This window comes from Asparagus officinalis, chromosome 6, assembly GCF_001876935.1.
Source record: "Asparagus officinalis chromosome 6, Aspof.V1, whole genome shotgun sequence".
NCBI classification, from domain to species: Eukaryota; Viridiplantae; Streptophyta; class Magnoliopsida; order Asparagales; family Asparagaceae; genus Asparagus; species Asparagus officinalis.
In genome coordinates this window covers 27,406,862-27,426,756 of record NC_033799.1, presented here as the reverse complement: position 1 = coordinate 27,426,756, position 19,895 = coordinate 27,406,862, and the positions used below count along the sequence as shown (strand labels likewise).

The 19,895-nt window shown below is 33.7% G+C and overlaps 1 protein-coding gene across 1 annotated transcript; it reads left to right on the top strand.

Annotated features, from left to right (window-relative positions):
* Positions 12,656-14,880, top strand: LOC109845961 (zinc transporter 7-like). The gene is made up of 3 exons (XM_020415188.1): positions 12,656-12,670; positions 13,279-13,428; positions 14,491-14,880. The coding sequence occupies exons 1-3, from the start codon at positions 12,656-12,658 to the stop codon at positions 14,794-14,796; spliced, it is 471 nt and encodes a 156-aa protein (XP_020270777.1). The 3' UTR covers positions 14,797-14,880.

The following is a 19,895-nucleotide window of genomic DNA, read 5'->3' as shown; positions in this document are numbered from 1 at the left end:
TCACTCTAAATTCCCAACAAACCACTGCAACCCCGCCTGGATTTTTTGACACTCTCATCATACATATGATGTAGTTTTCTTTTATGAGGTCAAATTTAATAGTAAGATCCTTACATATCTTCTTACTTTCTCTTGGTTTTTTCTCTCTTCCTCTTCTTACTTTCTCTTGGATGATACTTCATTAGGATATTAAGCTAATTATACCCCTTATTATCTCGAAAAGAAAATGATGCAGTCTGCTGATCCGACCATTTTATCCCCTGCATTTGTTTACGGACTTAACTCCATTTCTGCAATAGTAAAGTGGTTTAGGACCAAAATTTTATTCCTTAATCCTTATTAATGAGGGAAGTAAGCTCTCCCTATATATCCAAATGTTTTCTCTTAAAGATAAATATTGTAAATGATTGGCTTCAGAGAATATTTTTTTGATACGTTTAAAGTTCAAAATAGTACTCCTATAAGAAAAGATATAGCTCTTTTACTGTTCATTAGTCAATTGTAATGTAACATGTGTTAGGAATATATTAGGAATATATGGTTGGATATTATTTCTATATGTATATTTTTTTCATTAGTCAATAGTAATACTTTTTACATTCCCAAGTTAAGGTTGGTGGACTGCTGATGGCTTTCTAATAGGAAATACCACACGACGAGTCCATGACAACATTTGCATGTTAACAAATTGAGTTGGCGAGAATATTATCCCTATAAGGGCGGGAAAACTTATAATTAATGAAGAAAATGTTAGAAAACATAGACAAAGAAACTGTGACTAGCATCCTTGAAAAAAAAACTAGTAAAATGCATTCAATCAGTGTAGGAAAAAGTTATGGGCATAACTATATAATCATATATATAAAAGGTTTAAAAAGTGCAATTTAATTGTCACACCAAAGCTCTGGACTGGCCTCACGCAGCATTGTCAGTTTTTAGAAAACTCGCTTTAAATTCGCGGCCAGTGCGATTTGAATCTTAGTTGTTCTAGTATCATATTAAAAATCTCTAACATATATAACACCAAAACTCCAGAGTTATGGTAAAAATCAGAGGGCACGTTGTATATTCAAACAACCTGCATGCTATAATAGTAGCAACGTGTGTTCAAAATTTGTTTAGAGCCAGAATTTCATTCTACTTATTGTTTACCTACTTATATTATTTGATTGTCAAATCTTATCATCGACTCCGAATATGTTTAGCATAATAAGATTAAGGGCCTATCACAAACTATCATGAATATTTATATTAGAGAAATTTTTGTGAACTTTATCACTAAACTACGATTTAACGTGGCCAGGTGACGTGTTATGTAACATGTTAGACAGTTTTCTCTTATATACTGCGTATATCTTCTCGCCTTATCCTAATTTTAAGGGTGGCTAGCCCTTTTATATCAAACCCAACTCCTTTTTCCGTAGTTTTCCCCCCTATAAGTTATTGATTCTGAAGCTCATATAAGTTTTATGAAGATTTATCCCAGAGAAATAAATACACTTCACAGAAGATGTTGCCTAATTTTGTTAAGAATAACAATAATTTGTTTGTGTATATGAAATGTTTATAAATGCAGAAATGTAACTCATTATTATAAACGCGTTCTAGAAAAGATAAAAAAAATCCAAATCTGTTTGTTTCTAATCAGATAAGAAAAGACAAAAATAAAACTCCATTCGATATTTTCAATCACTTTTTAGCCGTGCGTCTAGTACATGTAAAACAGCCCGCCTGAAAATCAAGCTATGGCCCAAGAAAACTTCGAGATATACAATAGTCAACGCATTAACATATTTATAAAGGACTAACTTAAAAATACCCTTTGCATAAAAGGCTCGTTACGTTATTAAAACTCTCAGATTAAATATTTGTTAATTCTATATTAGCGTTCGTAAATTTTCATACTTCTAAGCTAAGACTTCCAAACACTTTATGCTTGTCAAACCTTCGCGGGGTGTTGCTTTTTAAAAACAAGTAATAAACTTGGGAATGCTTAAATAAATTACAAGGATGTTTAATTTTTGATCTTATTTAGAAATACGAAGCATTTGAAGAGACTAATATAAGATGCCTTATAAAGTGTTGTTAACCCTCTAAATCTCAATGCCTTTGTTTGTTTTGTCTGGACAGCCGATATTGTAGCCCTTAGATTATAGTACTAGGATTATGTTGTCTCGCGATTATTTTAGTCAATCAATATTTATTTTTATTAAAGGACTTATATCCAGACTAAGTTAAATAATTCAAATTTAGTGTATATTTTTGGAAGGCATTATAACACGTTAAGACTAATATTCAAAACCAGAATGATGTTCTTGCCCTCCAATCAAACTTATATTATACCAAGCAGCGAGCTTTTGATAACAAATACGCAAAGCAGCTACTACATCAGCTTGTTCATTGATATAAATATTTAAAAATAATTAATTAGGATTACATGCAATATGGATAATCAATTAATCTATATGCCCCCACATTCAAACTAGGATTTGTTTGGAAAATTTATTCAAATCAAATGTTATAGCATGTAAAATAACATCTGAAATAAAATAATAAGAAAGTCTGGCCCTAAATCGGGATCAGTTCGTTTTAAACACTGCCTAGAAGATGGGACACGCCTATCGCACCTGGCGCCCACGATGATCCTCCTGCACCTAGCCCGATAAAACCTCCAAAAACGGCGGCCCTGGTGTCATTCGGGCGAGAGAATCAGAGCCTTCAGCTCAACGAAAAGACAGTTGGCCCAAAAATAAACACCAACATATGAACGAAAATAATATGCCATAGGAGAGAAGAGGAAAAGGCAGAGAATTGTTTCTATATATTTTCCGAAAGTGAATAAGGTGTATAAGTATAGGCCCGTTGAGGCGAAAACCATTCATAATTCCTACAATTAAACGGTAACGTTTCATTATAAATTTCGCTAATGCTTACTCCATTAATGTATAGTCGTACGCACGCTTCTAATTGTATTCATACACTATTCACGTGAGACTATTCATGAAGGCTAAATTGCCTTTTCTCCAACAAAATTCCAACAGTCCCCCCCCAAAAGACAATATGACTGAAAAACTCAAAATTAATAAAGTAAAATAATAAAATCAACAAAACAAATATAGGTTAGACAACCTTTCGCTATCGTTTGAATTCGCGCGAGATGTAGCTTTCGGCTATTGAACCTTCCTTAAGTGAGTTCATCGCTCACATGAGCGGGACATAATGAAAACACCATAAGAGGGGGGCTGAATAGGTTTATGCTAATCTAATCCGGTTTTATGTTAATTAAAACTAAATTAACAAATTATCCTAGCAAATTAACATATTGCAACAATTATTTTACAGTGATAATCAATATAAAACAAAGGGTAAAATAAACAAAGCTATAATAAATATAGTGGACAAAACTAAATAATAAGACAATGGCAATGTGAGCAATGAGCCACAAGATAAATGAACGCCAAATTCAAACTCAAACACATCAAATGATCACCCGAGTTCGGACCTTCCGTCCTACGTCTCCGCTCCCACTCCTGGGGAGAAATCTACTATCACAACCGGCGTTTTCGACACTCACCCAAATAATGTCTTAACGCCATACAAATTGATTTCAACCGCTCACCGATCAACTTCACAATATCATAATATAACTACACAAATCCCCACTCAAGTGTTGGCCTTTCACGTGTCTCCCTCAATCCATAATTATCGATCTACCCTTCTAGGCATTACCTCACCCCACTCCTCTTGGGACCTAACACGTCTTCTCACCTCTGCACTCTTCTTGTGTATTTGCTGCCAATACAAAGTGAATCCTCACAATTAAGCTTTTCAATAACAAATGAATGTCTCTACAATGGGATGAGAACCACAATGTAGGCTCACTCTCTAAGTCACAAACCCACAACCCTAAATTATTACCATGCATGCAAATACAATAAGCTCAATAGTTTGTGTGTGAAACAAAAAGTATAATCAAAACAAACTAAACTCAATTATGAAAATCTACCTTATGAAGGATTGATTAATCAAATAAACAATTAAATCATAAAGCTAGAAATTAACGTTTAGAATTTTCTCTAAAATGAAAAAGAGTAGGAAGAGATTGAATGAAGCTCAAACACCAAGAATGATCCCACTTCCTCTTGTAAAATAATCTTCACAAACCAAAGCTTTAAACAAACTAAACAAACTTTAAACAATTTGCTTAACATACTTAAAACTCTTTTTTAAAAACCTCTTGGTTAGTTTTGGTCTGAGGCTATGACGCGCGTATTTAAGAGACCCACAAAAACTAAGAAACAAAGTAAAAAGACTAAAACAATCAAAACAGAACAACGATTGAAAAAAAAACTAGCCATTACCAACATCAGTAGATGATGAGCTGGACCGTTATAGGCATTTTTCCAAAGCTCATCAGCTCGACTGATGACCTTATCAGTCGACTGATGGCCTTCACAGTCGATCAGCAGTCGACCAACAAATTTTAAAAACAAAAAACTATTGACATATTCCAGCACATTTTCATCAGATCACTGATAACACATTTCAGTCTGATTTGAATAGCTTAAAACTAACTTTTATAAATTGCCTTTTAAAAAATTTAATTAAATAAATATCAGGAAAATATAAAAAACTTTGGAAAATTATTTATAAACATAATAGTAAACATATACAAAAGGAATTTCTTAGAATTGCACTCCCAATTGCTAAAATCTTATCATTTTTTAAAACTAGGTCCAAAAACAGAAAATACAAAACACATGGTTTTTTATGCTCATTTTAACTTAAACCAAAACTTTTGAAACATTATAAAAATAATTTTTATAGGACTTGACATAAAATATAAATATTTATTGTTAAGTCTATAAACAAGAAATAAAATATTTTCCCCAAAAATTATATATTTGTAATTCATTCTTTTAAAACCAATGAACTGAATTCATACCAAACACATAGAACATTGAAACAAAGATATATTCTTCCAATTTTATTCATTTGTTTCATATTAAAACTTGAAAACTTATAAAACCAAAACATATATATACTATATATACATACACACACACACACACATAAATATATATATATAATATATATATATATATACTATATATATATATACAAAACCAACACGTGTATGTGCTGCTATATGATGAGCTTAAAGCATTGAACACACATAATATTAAAACTATTGCTAAATATACCCAAGCTTGCATGAAGCGTCTTCAATAAAGCACCGACTTGGTACATTTACGGGATGAGGCTTGAACTTGGATCTTCAACTTGAATTGCAAGCGCTTCATTATCGATTTATTCCGCCAACCTCCATTGGATATGCATCGTTTGAACGCAATTCATCCAACCTTCGACTCATTGTTTGCCTAGAATAAAGACAAAAACACAAAACACTAGACAACAAAGTTAGTCGTTAAAATTATTTATACAAAACATCATCAAAACAAAAAAGGTCAACACATAATAGACTAGGCCCTTAAAATTAGCCCCTTTGACCAGGTATTGACGAAAACACACACAATACTCTTTCTATTGAGCAAAGGCCGACTTTGAGCCATTAAATGCATGCCTCATATAAACCGACTCATGAAGTTTCTAGCGGGTAGCCTAAGCCCCCTCCCCCTACCACGACGTATCATGGTTCCTTCACGCTAGTAGTCTCCAATGGTACTACAGCTGGAATCCATACCCTCTACAATACACGCGCTTAGACTATTAGCAGTAAAATTCAGCCTAACCACGCTGTATCATAAGAGCAATCGTCATCACAAAGGAAGGGAAAGCTATCACATGCTACTATAACTGATATACTAAATAATTCTAGGTCGATGGCTCACACGAGTATCACTAGTCCAGGCTTGTTTCTACCATATTGCAACCAACATTAGGACTATGTCTCCAAATAAGGGTTGCTGTTACCGCTGTCAGTGCACCTTATTTATAGCTATAACCACATCTCCCTCGATGAATCCAGAATCACACCCTGGATAGACCCTTTATTAATGGTCAGCAAGATTCTTTTTAGACTTTACAACTTGCCTAACAGATGCTTTGTATATATTATCAAAGTTATTTTATAATTAGTCCCTTTATATTGCTTGACATTAGGTTCCCCTTCTTGTTTAAGTTATTTTTTAAATCAATTTTTCCAGGCAAGCAGTACAAGTAGTAAGAGCGAAAGATTTGCATTTTGAAACAACTTAATTAAGGATAAAGGGAACCTAAATAGCCAATTTATTTATTTGATAGACTAATTTGAATTATACTTTTATCATCATATAGATAGAAGTTACTAAGACATACCTCTTGATTTGATTTTCCAGGACATTGATTCATCGCGCATCTCCTATAACTAGACGCATACTAGTTGACAGAGCATATTTATATAAACTCTAATCATTTTCTTAAAATCTCAACGAGAAAACATTATACATTGTAGTATCAAATAATAGCCTATAAAAAGTAATACTTTCTATTACTATTAAAAATGATAGCCGACATCAAATATGTTAGCATAAAACAGATCATGCGTCTATGATCATAAATGATCGTAGTCTACGTCTGGAAGATGTAACCCTGCCATAGAGTTTTAGAATTTCCTCTTAATATCTGAACATTTCAAACCTAATGCTCGAAACTAAAATACTACAGTTATTTCTTTACATGTTATGCGTTACGCACATACTAAATAAAAATTCTACTAATAGTTACATGCAAAGCATTCAAGTCTGAGCAACCTTATAATATATGATTTCATATCTTAAAGTATATTTCAGATTTCATTATGCATAAATTTTAAATTCTCGTATTATAAGAGCCGTTTCAAATTTGTTGCATAACAAAGGAGACTTCAACATTTAAATTGCGTTACCTATAAAAGTGACCTTCACAAATTATTAAATTGAGTTGTACAAGAGACTTTTCAATTTTAAATACTATGCATATGAATTATTCTCATAATTCGTTTTCTTTTCTTATTCATGCTTGAATATAAAATGTTTCATAAGCGAATTATAACAATATCAAATAAATAAAAGGGTTTAAGAATATTTAGAACTGCACCATTTGATATGGACTGCTATTTAGTATCAATCTTGAGTCCAGCTACCAGATTGACTTCCTTATGAGCTTGGTTCACAAATGAGTTTGGTATACATCAATTAATAAATTCAAAATCATTATTTAGGCCAAAGGAAATTATTTATAGTTATTGTTTTTAATCGAAATTATTATAAAAATTTTATTTATTGTTCACCAGATTTACTGTTCAATCCGAGAAAAAATTCAATCTTTTAGACTGATTGGGAAAATTTATTCAAAATCAAAAGTTATAGCCATGTAAAATTAAATCTGAAATTAAAATAATAGAAAGTCTAGGCATGATCAGGAGCGTCGTGTAACACTGCCCTAGAAGATTAAGGACCCGCCTATCGCCCTGGCGCCAGATGCATCCTCTCTCCCCTTAGCGGTAAAAACCCAGGAGTGGCGACTTCTATACTCAGGCATGAGATCGAGAACAGAGCTTCATCTCAAACGAAAGAACGGATTGCCCAAAAATAACACCACATATTGAACCGAAAATTTAATATGCAAGGAAAAGCAGAGAATTGTCCTATTATTATTTTTTTCCGGGGAAAAAGTGAATAAGGATGTATATTAGGTTGAGAAACCATTATAATTCCTATAATTAATACAATAACTTCGTTATAAATTTTTGTAACAGTTCCCCATAATTGTATAGCTCGCTTACACACGTTTTAAATTGTATTCATAACACTATTCTATATGCAGACTATTCATGAAGCGCAAATGCCCTTTTTCTCCAAACAAAATATCAACAAGATTCACATTCATAATTACACACGCATTCATCTTATCATCCTTCTCAAAAATTTAAACGCTTTTGTTTTTTCCTGCTCACGAAAAAGAATTTTGTGGGAATAATGAGAGAACGACCGAAACAAATAAATCTCGTCAGAGAGAAGGAAAATGGATAGGAGTGATTTTGCTCCCAAATTCTTATTAAACCTCTACGGCCTCGTTTGGCCAAATGTTAACGAAGAGTGGTTAAAGAGAAGGATTAATGTACTTAGCCCATTGATAATCGAAGGACTAAATTATAAACCGTTAAATTAAGTTTTATTTACCTTGATGATTAGTTTTACGTGTTTGGGAATAACATGATTTTAACTATTTTCTTTATAATTAGAAGTGTTAACTCTTATTCCATCTAAATAGGCAGTATTAGTAAACCCCTCATTTTGATGGGATACTCATTTAACCCCTCTAGAGGGGTTAACTTAACCCTTCTATATTTTTTATGTTTGGCCAAATTATTGGAGGGTAACTCACTTTAACCCTTATATAGATTTGTTGGTTGCCGCAGGTAAGAAGGGCGTTAATCTCCTTAACCCTCACTTAACCTTTTTGCCAAACGTACTACATGTATAGTCTGGATTATAAGTAGGGATGAGGCTGACTTAAATTAGTTCCTTGCAGGGGGCTATTCATTGCCTCCTTAAAATAATGCAAATCAGAAAAACATAAAACATAGAACTAAACGATGCGTTAAAGGACTATTTTAAAATAGTATCCTCACTATTCAAAAAAAAAACCCAAACTGGCCAATATTCGCTTAGTTTATTAACACATTTCTTTGGCAATAAGACGTCATAAAATTACCCTTTATTAACACGAACTCAATTTCAAAGTGAATAGATAAACCATTCTATCTCTTTCTGATGTTTCACTTTGTGAGCTAAACTTTTGGGTTTGGATTCTTTTACTACATTGAAGAGGAAGAACTCAAGTGATGTTTCGGTTTTTTAGCTGCCGTTTGATGACCAAGAAGTTATATAAAAGTAATAAGTAATAAAAGAAGTTAGCTTTCTGAAATATGATGAAGTAGCGAAATAGTGGAAGCAATACTCTTATTTTTTTTATTCACATATTTTGCGAAAATTATCCGAATAATATTTCTTCTACTTCGTTTCATTTTTGTTTGTTATAGCCTATTAAAAATATTGCTTAGGCAAGAGAAGAAGAGAATATTTTTGCGGATTTTATTTAGAAATTGAGAATATCCACGTAATACAAATTTAACTTATTCTGTAAATTGATTTCATATTTAGCTACACCTAAGCTTACTTCGGCAGCCTTGAAGGAATGCGAAAATAATTAAAAAAGTAGAGATGTCTTTAGAACAAGTGCAGCAAGCTCCCAGTGGGAGTCCTAGTCAGCAAGCTCTCAAGAGCTCTCAAAGCATTTAGATATAAAAAATTATAAAAAACTAGCGTCTTGGAGCATCTCCTTATTTTATGGAGCTCCAACAAGCTCCCTAGTTAGGAGCTCCAACAATATCAAAAAAGAAAACCTCTTCTATTTTAATATTACCTATTACTTTAATTATATTTAAACCTCTTGTATTTATATTTCTAACGCCTCGCCATTAAAAAAAATCCCAGTTAAAAATCAAATAAATGCCCGTTAAAAAATTCAGACTTCTCTCCATCCCAGTTAAAAAATCAAAATAAATCAAAGTTCCCCTTCTTTGCAAAAATCCCATTTACTTTTATTCCAATTATAATTATTTTCTTCTAGGGTTTACGCTCACGCAATAAAAAACTAAAATCAATCACACGTCTGCTTGAATTTCATGCCCAAATTAATCGGAAAAAAATAGCGCTCAGATCAACTCAGACGGAAGATGAAGCGTCGAATCGAGGAAATCTCTGGATCAGTAGGCGCAAGTTAGCTGCGGTATTCGCCTCTTCGCATCGCCCAGCGCGACGTTTCATCAGATTTCTAAAGTGGGGAATTGATTTCGACCGCACCCATCATCTCCGCGAACGCCAGCATCTCAACGAAAGTCATCATCGCTCGGATCCTGGTATGTTTGAGGAGGGTTTTTGTAAAATTTTCCCAGTTGGGAGCTCCCAAGCGCCTCCACAAATTTGTGGAGCGCTTGGAGCTCCGAAGCTCTCCACCGCACGTCGGCTAAGGACGCAGGGCTTGGAGGCGGTTAGGAGCTTGCTCGAGGGGGGCTGCCGTTTTCCACGGCCCACGTCGCCTGAGCAGGCTCTCTTCAGAGCTTGCTGCCCTTCTCTTATAGGCACCAAAAATGTCAAACATTTAAGAAGTACAAAAGTAGCTTTTCCAAAGGAAAAATGTATACTTTGTCCCCTGAGTAGGAGTAGCACGTAAATATTTAAGAAATTACCAAATGTAGCTTTTCCAAAGAAAAATAGTCTACTTTTTTGCCTGAATAGAAGTAGCCCAGCCTGGACTCTTGCTTCAAACATATAATTTTTTCTTTTAAAATAGAATGAAAAATAAGTTAAAAAAAATAGAGATTCTTTATAGGCATTCATTCAACATTGTAAGGAAGTACCAAAAGTAGCTTTTCAAAGGAAAAAAATGTATACTTTTTCCCCGGAGTAGGGAGTAGCCCACAGTAAATATTTAAGAAATTACCAAAGCGTAGCCTTTTCCAAAGGAAAATATGCTACTTTTTTTGCCTGGAATAGCAAGTAGCAGCCTTGACTTTCTTGCTTCAACATATAATTTTTTCTTTAAAATAGGAGTAATAGCCTCTACTTTTCGTTACTTTAACTATTTTATATGTACGTTCTCTGCAAAACAAAACATGCCCTTTTAGCGGATATTAAGATTAAATCCATTAAGAAATGGGTTAGGAACATAAATATAGGCGGTAAAATAGTCACTTTGCCTTCAACCATTTAGATTTGCTGGAATATTTGATCAAAGTAGTGCCTGCATTTAATTGAAAGGTATCATTTGCAAGAGGAGTTGAAGTACAATATCGCAATTTCCAAAGATTGAGCAGACTAATGCTGCAAGTATTGCGAGATGTAAGAACTAATATCTCAAAAAAACCGCACATTAAAAATATTGCAGATTCTGGGCAAATTTGGCAAATTAGTAGAGATGTGCTGAGATAGACGGGCCAAAATAAGAACCCTACCAGAAAATCTCGCGCGTGCGAAATAGACGAGAGGTCTCGACCCCAAAACTCGCTGAAATTCGAGGGGGCAAAATCAATCCCGATAAATTTTACTCTTTATCCTCTCTTGAAAGATCGATTTAGAATTTTGTTCTCGATATTTGCTAAATCAATCGAAAAAACATCAAAATTCAGCCAAAAAAAAAGTCAAAAGGAGTAATTGAAAAAGGTCATTGGCTTTGAGGCGACTCCTCACGCAGCCAGATTTCTTCACCTTTTTTTGCAGTTCATTTTCCTATTTTGTTTTTCCCCCCAAATAGGGTTTTTGTTCCTGCTTAGCCATTCGCATAGTAGTTAATTATTTCTCATTGTTTGCCCATCCAAATTTGAAGCGATCCGGTATCATAAAACGCCGGAGGTGAGTAACAAAATTTAGAATTAGGGCTTCTGTGCACAAATTTAGCGATTTTTATTCGGAAAGTTGCGTCTTTGCAGGTAATTTTTTCTAGTTTTCAGTCGAGCTATGTGGGCAGTTTTGTAGTAAATAGGATTCGGGTGATGAATGAACCTCAATGGTTAAAGAGCTGCGCAGAGAAGTGATCCGAGAAGCTATTAGGATCATTTGAATCAACACCGTCATTTGCCATTCGAATCCTCAGCGGTTGCTGCATATGTCAAAGCATTGGTTAAGGGTTGATTAAGGCTGCGAAGAGAGCCTCATTGCTCCAAGTCAGTTGCAACGACTCCGTCCGTGGTAGAGATTGACAATTTTCTGCTCCCTCTTTTAATTAACATGGCTTTTCGTTTGTCATACCTAGACGTGCCATTTATTCCTGAACTAATTTCCGAGAATAACTTAATTATTATTGCATTTGTCTAGCTTCTACACTTTTATCTAATATCAATACATATTCAATTTACTGCTGGCGATGATTTATTCTTGAAAATAACTACGTAGAATTTTGTATAATTGTAACCTTTAGGGCTGTTTGTATGCTGGGCGAAACATAGAGTATTTATGTCATAATGGGAAAGTGGTTATCCACCTCACCACTTACCATTTTGAGTTATTACATTGTTTGGTTAGGAATCCTTGTGATCCTAAAATAAAATAGTATTACATTTTGGATAGCGACAATGTAAACTTTGAAATGTGATAGCTTATGTGTACCCTATTAAAATTCCTGTTGTTTTATTAATGCATAGGATTACACCATGATACACAAAACACTCTTCATAATCAATTTATGCCTCTCTAAACTAGTAGCAATCGGAAATGCTGTTAATTAAGAAAACTCATAGGAATATGAGGGACCTTATTGTAATTTTAATTATTTGAGGGACTAATTTTTTGAAAATCATTAAGAATGCGAACCTAATACTAATTCAAAGATTTCAGCGGCTAATCAAAATATTGAAAGATTAAGGGACTAAGTTGGGGCAAAAGGGAAAAGAAATAAGTTTTAGGTCATTTATAATCAAACGGCGGAGGAGGGGGTAAACAATGTTTTTAATTTTTTTATTTCGTTTTCTTGTTTACCAGCTGACACTCGGCAAATCCAATCTGTATATTCCGCTCAATTCCCCCTCCCCGCCCCCCCCCCCCCCCCCTTTCCCCCCCCCCCGCTATTGTTCTCCATACGAAACGAACTGGAGAGCTGCAAGGACTCTCGGCGGATGGTTGTAGCACAGGTAATTGATGATGTTTTGCGTACGTGCTTCCGAAAAAATATGTATTTATTTGTTGATCAACAAACCCTTCTTCGATTTGTACAGTTGAAAGTACATTGACACTCTTCTTTACTTAACCAGTTTAATTGCTTTTTGAGATAAATATCCTCATTTCCCTCCTTTCTTTTGTTCGTATATATAGAATTGTGTTTGAACTTTTATTTATTCTAGAGCTAAAATTAGAACTTGATCCTATCTCTTACTCTCCTTTTCTTTCTCCTATTCCTCATTGGAAACTTTTTTTTTTTTTTTGAGTCTCTTAATAAGGTGCACGAACAATATTGAGAATACATTAAAAATCATTGAGATCGACAAATCTTTTCCACAACCCAACCTTCCAATTTCAATTACATAATTATATGTTTGAAGCATCGTAACCTTAATTGATTATATATAAATTAACTTCCACAATCCTTTCATAGGCCTTTTAATTTGCTTTTTTCTCCAAATTTATTTGCATATACTCTATTCCATAAGCATACTCACATAAGCTTATCATAGATTTCTCTCTCTTGTATATATACTAGCTAGCTATGTCAAGACCCTTTATGCATGCTCGTTCTGTCTAGATATTGGAGCTTGGAATTGTATCTCACTCGGTCATCATCGGTTTATCCTTGGGCGTATCTCGGAAATCATCTACAGTTACGCCTCTCGTAGCAGCGCTCTTCTTCCACCAATTCTTCGAGGGGTTTGCCCTTGGAGGCTGCATATCTCAGGTGAAGTCCAAACTAACGAAAACTTTCTAAACTATATTTTATTAACAGTTACACTTCCAAACTTCAAATGGCTTTTGTTTTTTTTTCGAAAACCATCTGATATTTAGGGTCATTTTATGCAAACCACCTTAAAAGTTAGTTTTCACTCCAATCAACCACCTAACCCTATTTTGCTGCTAAAATCTTTTTGAAATCCCAACAATGCCCTCACTTAATTACTCTCACATATAACAAGGTGATTCCCTCTTAACGAGACGAGGCTCCTAACCACATCGATGTCTGAATGGTGAGGGCATTGTTCGAATTTTAGGAGGAAAGTGGGGTCAGGTAGCTGATTGGATGAAAACTAACTTTGTAGATGATTTAGATATTAATAGGAAATATAAAAAGATTTGCATAAAATGATCCTAAATATAAGGTCCAAGGACAAATTCTTACTTTTTTGCCTTCAACTTAGAAGGCACCTTTGTCATTTTTCAATTTAACCAAGGACTTAAAATGGCTTTTATCATGTAATTCTCACTTCAACAGAGGAAACAATACTCTCTAAAGCACCGTTTGGCAAAGGGGTAAAGAAGATGGATTAAGAAAAAAGATTAACATGCATAGTTAGTCTATTCGATAACCAAAAAGACTAAATTATATTAACCCGTTATATAAGTTTTATTTTAGCCATTGTGATCATTTTTAGTGTTTGGAAATAACAAGAATTTTGACTATTTTCTCTATAATTAGAGGGGTTAAGTCTTATTCTTTCTAAATAGGAGTATTAGCAAACCCCGTATTTTAAGAGGTTAACTCATTTTAATCCCTCTAGATGGATAAGCTTAACCGTTTATGTATTATTTGCGTTTGACAAATTATTGAGGGTTAACTCACTTTAACCATTATATAGATTTTCTGTGTTTTGACAGGTTAAGAAGTGTCTATCCGCAGTTAACCCAAAATTATAACCTCAAGATTCACACAATTTTGGACTTTTTGTGTAGTAGAAGAAACCTGTGACACAATTACATTAAGATCGCACACTCAACGTCTTGACTATTGTTGTTATCCTTGCAGGCTGGATTTCATAACCTAAAAACAGTACTAATGGCATTCTTCTTTGCCATCACAACTCCTGGAGGAATAGCTTTAGGGATCACAACTGCATCATTTTATGGTCCTGAGAGTAAAACTGCTACGATTGTGCAGGGAATTCTAGACTCAACCTCTGCAGGCATTTTAATTTACATGGCAATGGTGGATTTGATTGCCATGGAATTTATTGGTTTGCTGAAGAGCAGCAGTGTATTGTTGAGAGTGATCTTGTGTTTTGCTCTGTTTCTTGGTGCTGTGTCCATGTCTATGTTGGCTATTTGGGCATGATTATTTGTTCATTGTATGTTTGAGTGTAGAGAATGTACCATGATTGTTTTTAGTTAGGCTGAATTTTTTTTTTTTTTGTTAATTTGTTTCTGCTTAGTTTTGTGTTTTTTTACATTTTCTTCTTGAGGTTAGCAAATAATTTTCCCCCTCTTGTATTCTTGTACTATTTGTCACCCGTCCGATGCATGGGACTTGGTACAATTATTATAGTAAATTCGTGAAGATACAATATATATGGCTTTTTTGCACAAGAACAATATCGTCTGTTATGAGGCCTACATGTTATACATCAGAGTAAAATTAACTCGACTGGGACTTGTAGAACCGTGTGTCAAAATTTGTAGAAGAGAGATTTCATTCTCTTATTGTACTTATTTGATTGTCAATTTATCATCGACTCCGAATATTTGTTTTAGATTAAATAAGATTAAGGGCCTATCACAAACTATCATGAATATTTTATATTAGAGAAATTTGTTGTGAACTTTATCACTAAACTACGATTTCAACGGTGGCCAGGTGACGTGTTTGTAACATGTTATGTACAAGTTTTCTCTTATATACTGCGTATATCTTCTCGCCTTATCCTAATTTTAAGGGTGGCTAGGCCTTTTATATACCCAACTCTTTTTCCGTAGTTTTTCCCCCCTAATAAGTTTATTGATTTTCTGAAGCTCATATAAGTTTTATGAAATTTATCCCAGAGAAATAAATACACTTCACAGAAGATGTTGCTAATTTTGTTAAGAATAACAATAATTGTTTGTGTATTATTGAATGTTTATAAATGAGAAATGTAAACTCATTATTATAAACGGTTCTAGAAAAGATAAAAAAAATCCAAATCTGTTTGTTTCTAATCAGATAAGAAAAGACAAAAATAAAACTCCATTCGATATTTTCAATCACTTTTAGGTGCGTCTAGTACATGTAAAACAGCCCGCTGAAAATCAAGCTATGGCAAGAAACTTTCGAGTATACAATAGTCAACGCATTAACATAATTATAAAGGACTAACTTGAAAAATAGCCCTTTGATAAAAGGCTCGTACGTATTAAACTCTCAGATTAAATATTTGTTAATTCTATATTAGGTTGTAAATTTTCATACTTCTAACTAGACTCCAAACACTTTATGCTTGTCAAACTCGGGGTGTTGTTTTAAAACAAGTAATAAACTTGGGAATGTAAATAAATACAAGGATGTTTAATTTTGAGTCTTATTTAGAAATACGAAGATTTGAGAGACTAATATAAGATGCCTTTTATAAAGTGTTTGTTTTACCCTCTAAATCTCAATGGCCTTTGTTTGTTTTTTGTCTGGACTAGGCGATATTGTAGCCCTTAGATTATAGTACTAGGATTATGTTGTCTCGGGATTATTTTAGTCCAATCCAATATTTATTTTTATAAGGACTTATATCCAGACTAAGTTAAATAATTCAAATTAGTGTATATTTTTGGAAGGATTATAACCGTTAAGACTAATATCAAAACCAGAATGATGTTCTTGCCCTCCAATCAACTTATATTATACCAAGCAGAGTATTTGGATAACAAATACGCAAAGCAGCTACTAACATCAGCTTGTTCATTGATATAAATTTTAAAAATAATTAATTAGTGGATTACATGCAATATGGATAATCATTAATCTATATGCACATTCAAACTAGGATTTGTTGGAAAATTTATCAAATCAAATGTTATAGCATGTAAAATAAATCTGAAATAAAATAATAAGAAAGTCTGGCCTAATCGGGATCAGTCGTTTAAACACTGCCCTAGAAGATTGAGGACACGCCTATCGCCCTGGCGCAGATGATCCTCTCTCACCTAGCGATAAAACCCTCCAAAAACGGCCGGCCTGTGTATTCGGGCGAGAGAACAGAGCTTCAGCTCAGACGAAGAACAGTTGCCCAAAAATAACACCAACATATGAACGAAAATAATATGCATAGGAGAGAAGAGGAAAAGGAGAGAATTGTTTCTATATATTTTCCGAAAGTGAATAAGGGTGTATATATAGGGTTGAGAAAACCATTATAATTCCTACAATTAATACGGTAACGTTCATTATAAATTTTCGTAATGTTCTCCATAATGTATAGTCGTTACGCACGTTCTAATTGTATTCATTACACTATTCCACGTGAGACTATTCATGAAGGTAAAATTGCCTTTTCTCCAACAAAATATCCAACAGTCCCCCCCCCAAAAGACAATATTGACTGAAAACTCAAAATTAATAAATAAAATAATAAATCACAAAACAAATATAGGTTAGACAACCTTTCGTATCGTGAATTCGGGAGATGTAGCTTTCGGCTTTGAACCTTTCCTTAGTGAGTTCATCGTCACATGAGGGACATAATGAAAACACCATAGAGGGGGGGTGAATAGGGTTTATGCTAATCTAATCCGGTTTTATGTTAATTAAAACTAATTAACAAATTATCCTAGCAAATAAGATATGCAACAATTATTTTCAAGGATAATCAATATAAACAAAGGGTAAAATAAACAAATGTAAATAATATAGTGGACAAACTAAATAATAAGACAATGGCAATGTGAGCAATGAGCACAAAGATAAATGAACGCCAAATCAAACTCAAACACAATCAAATGATCACGGAGTTCGGACCTTCCGTCCTACGTCTCCGCTCCCCACTCCTGGGGAGAAATCTACTATCACAACCGGGTTTTCGACACTCACCCAAATAATGTTTACGCCATACAATATTGATTTTCAACGCTCACCGATCAACGTTCACAATATCATAATATAACTACACAAATCCCACCTCAAGTGTTGGCCTTTCACGTGTCTCCCTCAAGTGCTCATAATTATGATCTACCCTCTAGGCATTACCATCGACCCCACTCCTCTTGGGACCTACCACGTCTCTCACCTCTGCACTCTTCTTGGTGTATTTGTGCAATACAAAGTGAATCCTCACAATTAAGCTCTCAATACAAATGAATTGTTCTCTACAATGGATGAGAACACAATGTAGGCTCACTCTCTAAGTCACAAACCCACAACCCTAAATTATACCATGCATGCAAATACAATAAGCTCAATAGGTTGTGTGTGAACAAAAAGTATAATCAAAACAAACTAAACTCAATTATGAAAATCTACCTTATGAAGATGATAATCAATAAACAATGTAAATATAAAGCTAGAAATTAAGTTTAGAAAATTTTCTCTAAAATGAAAAGAGTAGGAGAGATGAATTGAAGCTCAAACACCAAGAATTGATCTCCACTTCCTCTTGTAAAAATATCTTCACAAACCAAGCTTTAAACAAACTAAACAAACTTTAAACAATTGTTAAACATACTTAAACTCTTTTTTAAAACTCTCTTGGTTAGTTTTTGGTCTGAGGTATGACGGGTATTTATAGAGACCCCAAAACATAAGAAAAACAAAGTAAAAAGACTAAAAAATCAAAACAGAACAAGATTGAAAAAAAACTAGCCATTACAACATCAGTCGATTGATGAGCTGACCGTTATAGGCATTTTCCAACTCATCAGTCGACTGATGACCTTATCAGTCGACTGATGGCCTCATCAGTCGATCAGTCAGTCGACCAACATAAAAACAAAAACTATTGACTATTCCAGACATTTTCATCAGTCGACTGATAACACATTTCAGTCTGATTTGAATAGTAAAACTAATTTTTAAATTGCTTTTAAAAATAATAAATAAATTCAGAAAAATATAAAACTTTGGAAAATATTTATAAACATAATAGTAAACATATTACAAAAGGAATTTTTAGAATTGCACTTCCCAATTGTAAAATCTTATCATTTTTTAAAACTAGTCCAAAACATGAAAATACAAAACACATGTTTTTGTCATTTTAACTTAAACAAACTTTTGAAACATTATAAAATAATTTTATAGACTTGACATAAAATATAAATTGTTATTGTTAAGTCTATAAACAAGAAATAAAATATTTTCCCAAAATTATATATTTTATTCATTCTTTTAAAACCAATGAACATGAATTCATACCAAACACATATGAACATGAAACAAAAATATATTTTCCAATTTTATTCATTTGTTTCATATTAAAACTTGAAAACTTATAAAACCAAAACATATATATATATATATACATACACACACACACACACATATATTATATATATATATATATATACAAAACCAACACGTGTATGTGTGTATATGATTGAGCTTAAAGCATTGAACACACATAATATAAAACCTATGCTAAATATACCCAAGCTTGATGAAGGTCTTCAATAAGCACGACTTGGTACATTTACGGATGAAGCTTGAACTTGGATCTTCAACTTGAATTGCAAGGCTTCATATCGATATTCCGCCAACCTCCATTGGATATGATCGTTGAAGCGCAATTCCATCCAACCTTCGACTCATTGTTTGCCTAGAATAAATACAAAAACACAAACACTAGACAAACAAAGTTAGTCGTAAATTATTTATAAAAACATCATCAAAACAAAAAGGTCAACACATAATAGACTAGGCCTTAAATTAGGCCCCTTTGACCAGGTATTGACGAAAACACACACAATACATCTTTATCTATTGAGCAAAGCGAGTTGAGCATTAAATGTCATGCTCATAATAAACCGACTCATGAGAGTTTCTAGGGGTTAGCCTAGCCCCCTCCCCCTAACCACGACTATCATGGTTCCTTTCACGTAGGTAAGTCCTCCAATGGTACTACAGCTGGATATCATACCCTCTACAATACACGCGTTAGACTTATTAAGAGTAAAATTCAGCCTAACCAGCTGTATCATAAGAGCATCGTCATCACAAAGAAGGGAAAGTATCACATGCTACTATAATGATATATAAATATATCTAGGTCGATGCTCCACACGAGTATCACTAGTCCAGCTTGTTTCTACCATATTGAACCAACATTAGGACTATGTCTCCAAATAAGGGTTGGGTTACCGCTGTCAGTGACCTTATTTATGAGCTTAACCACATCTCCCTCGATGAATCCAGAATCACACTCCTGGATAGACCCTTTATTAATGGGTCAGCAAGATTCTTTTTAGACTTTACAACTT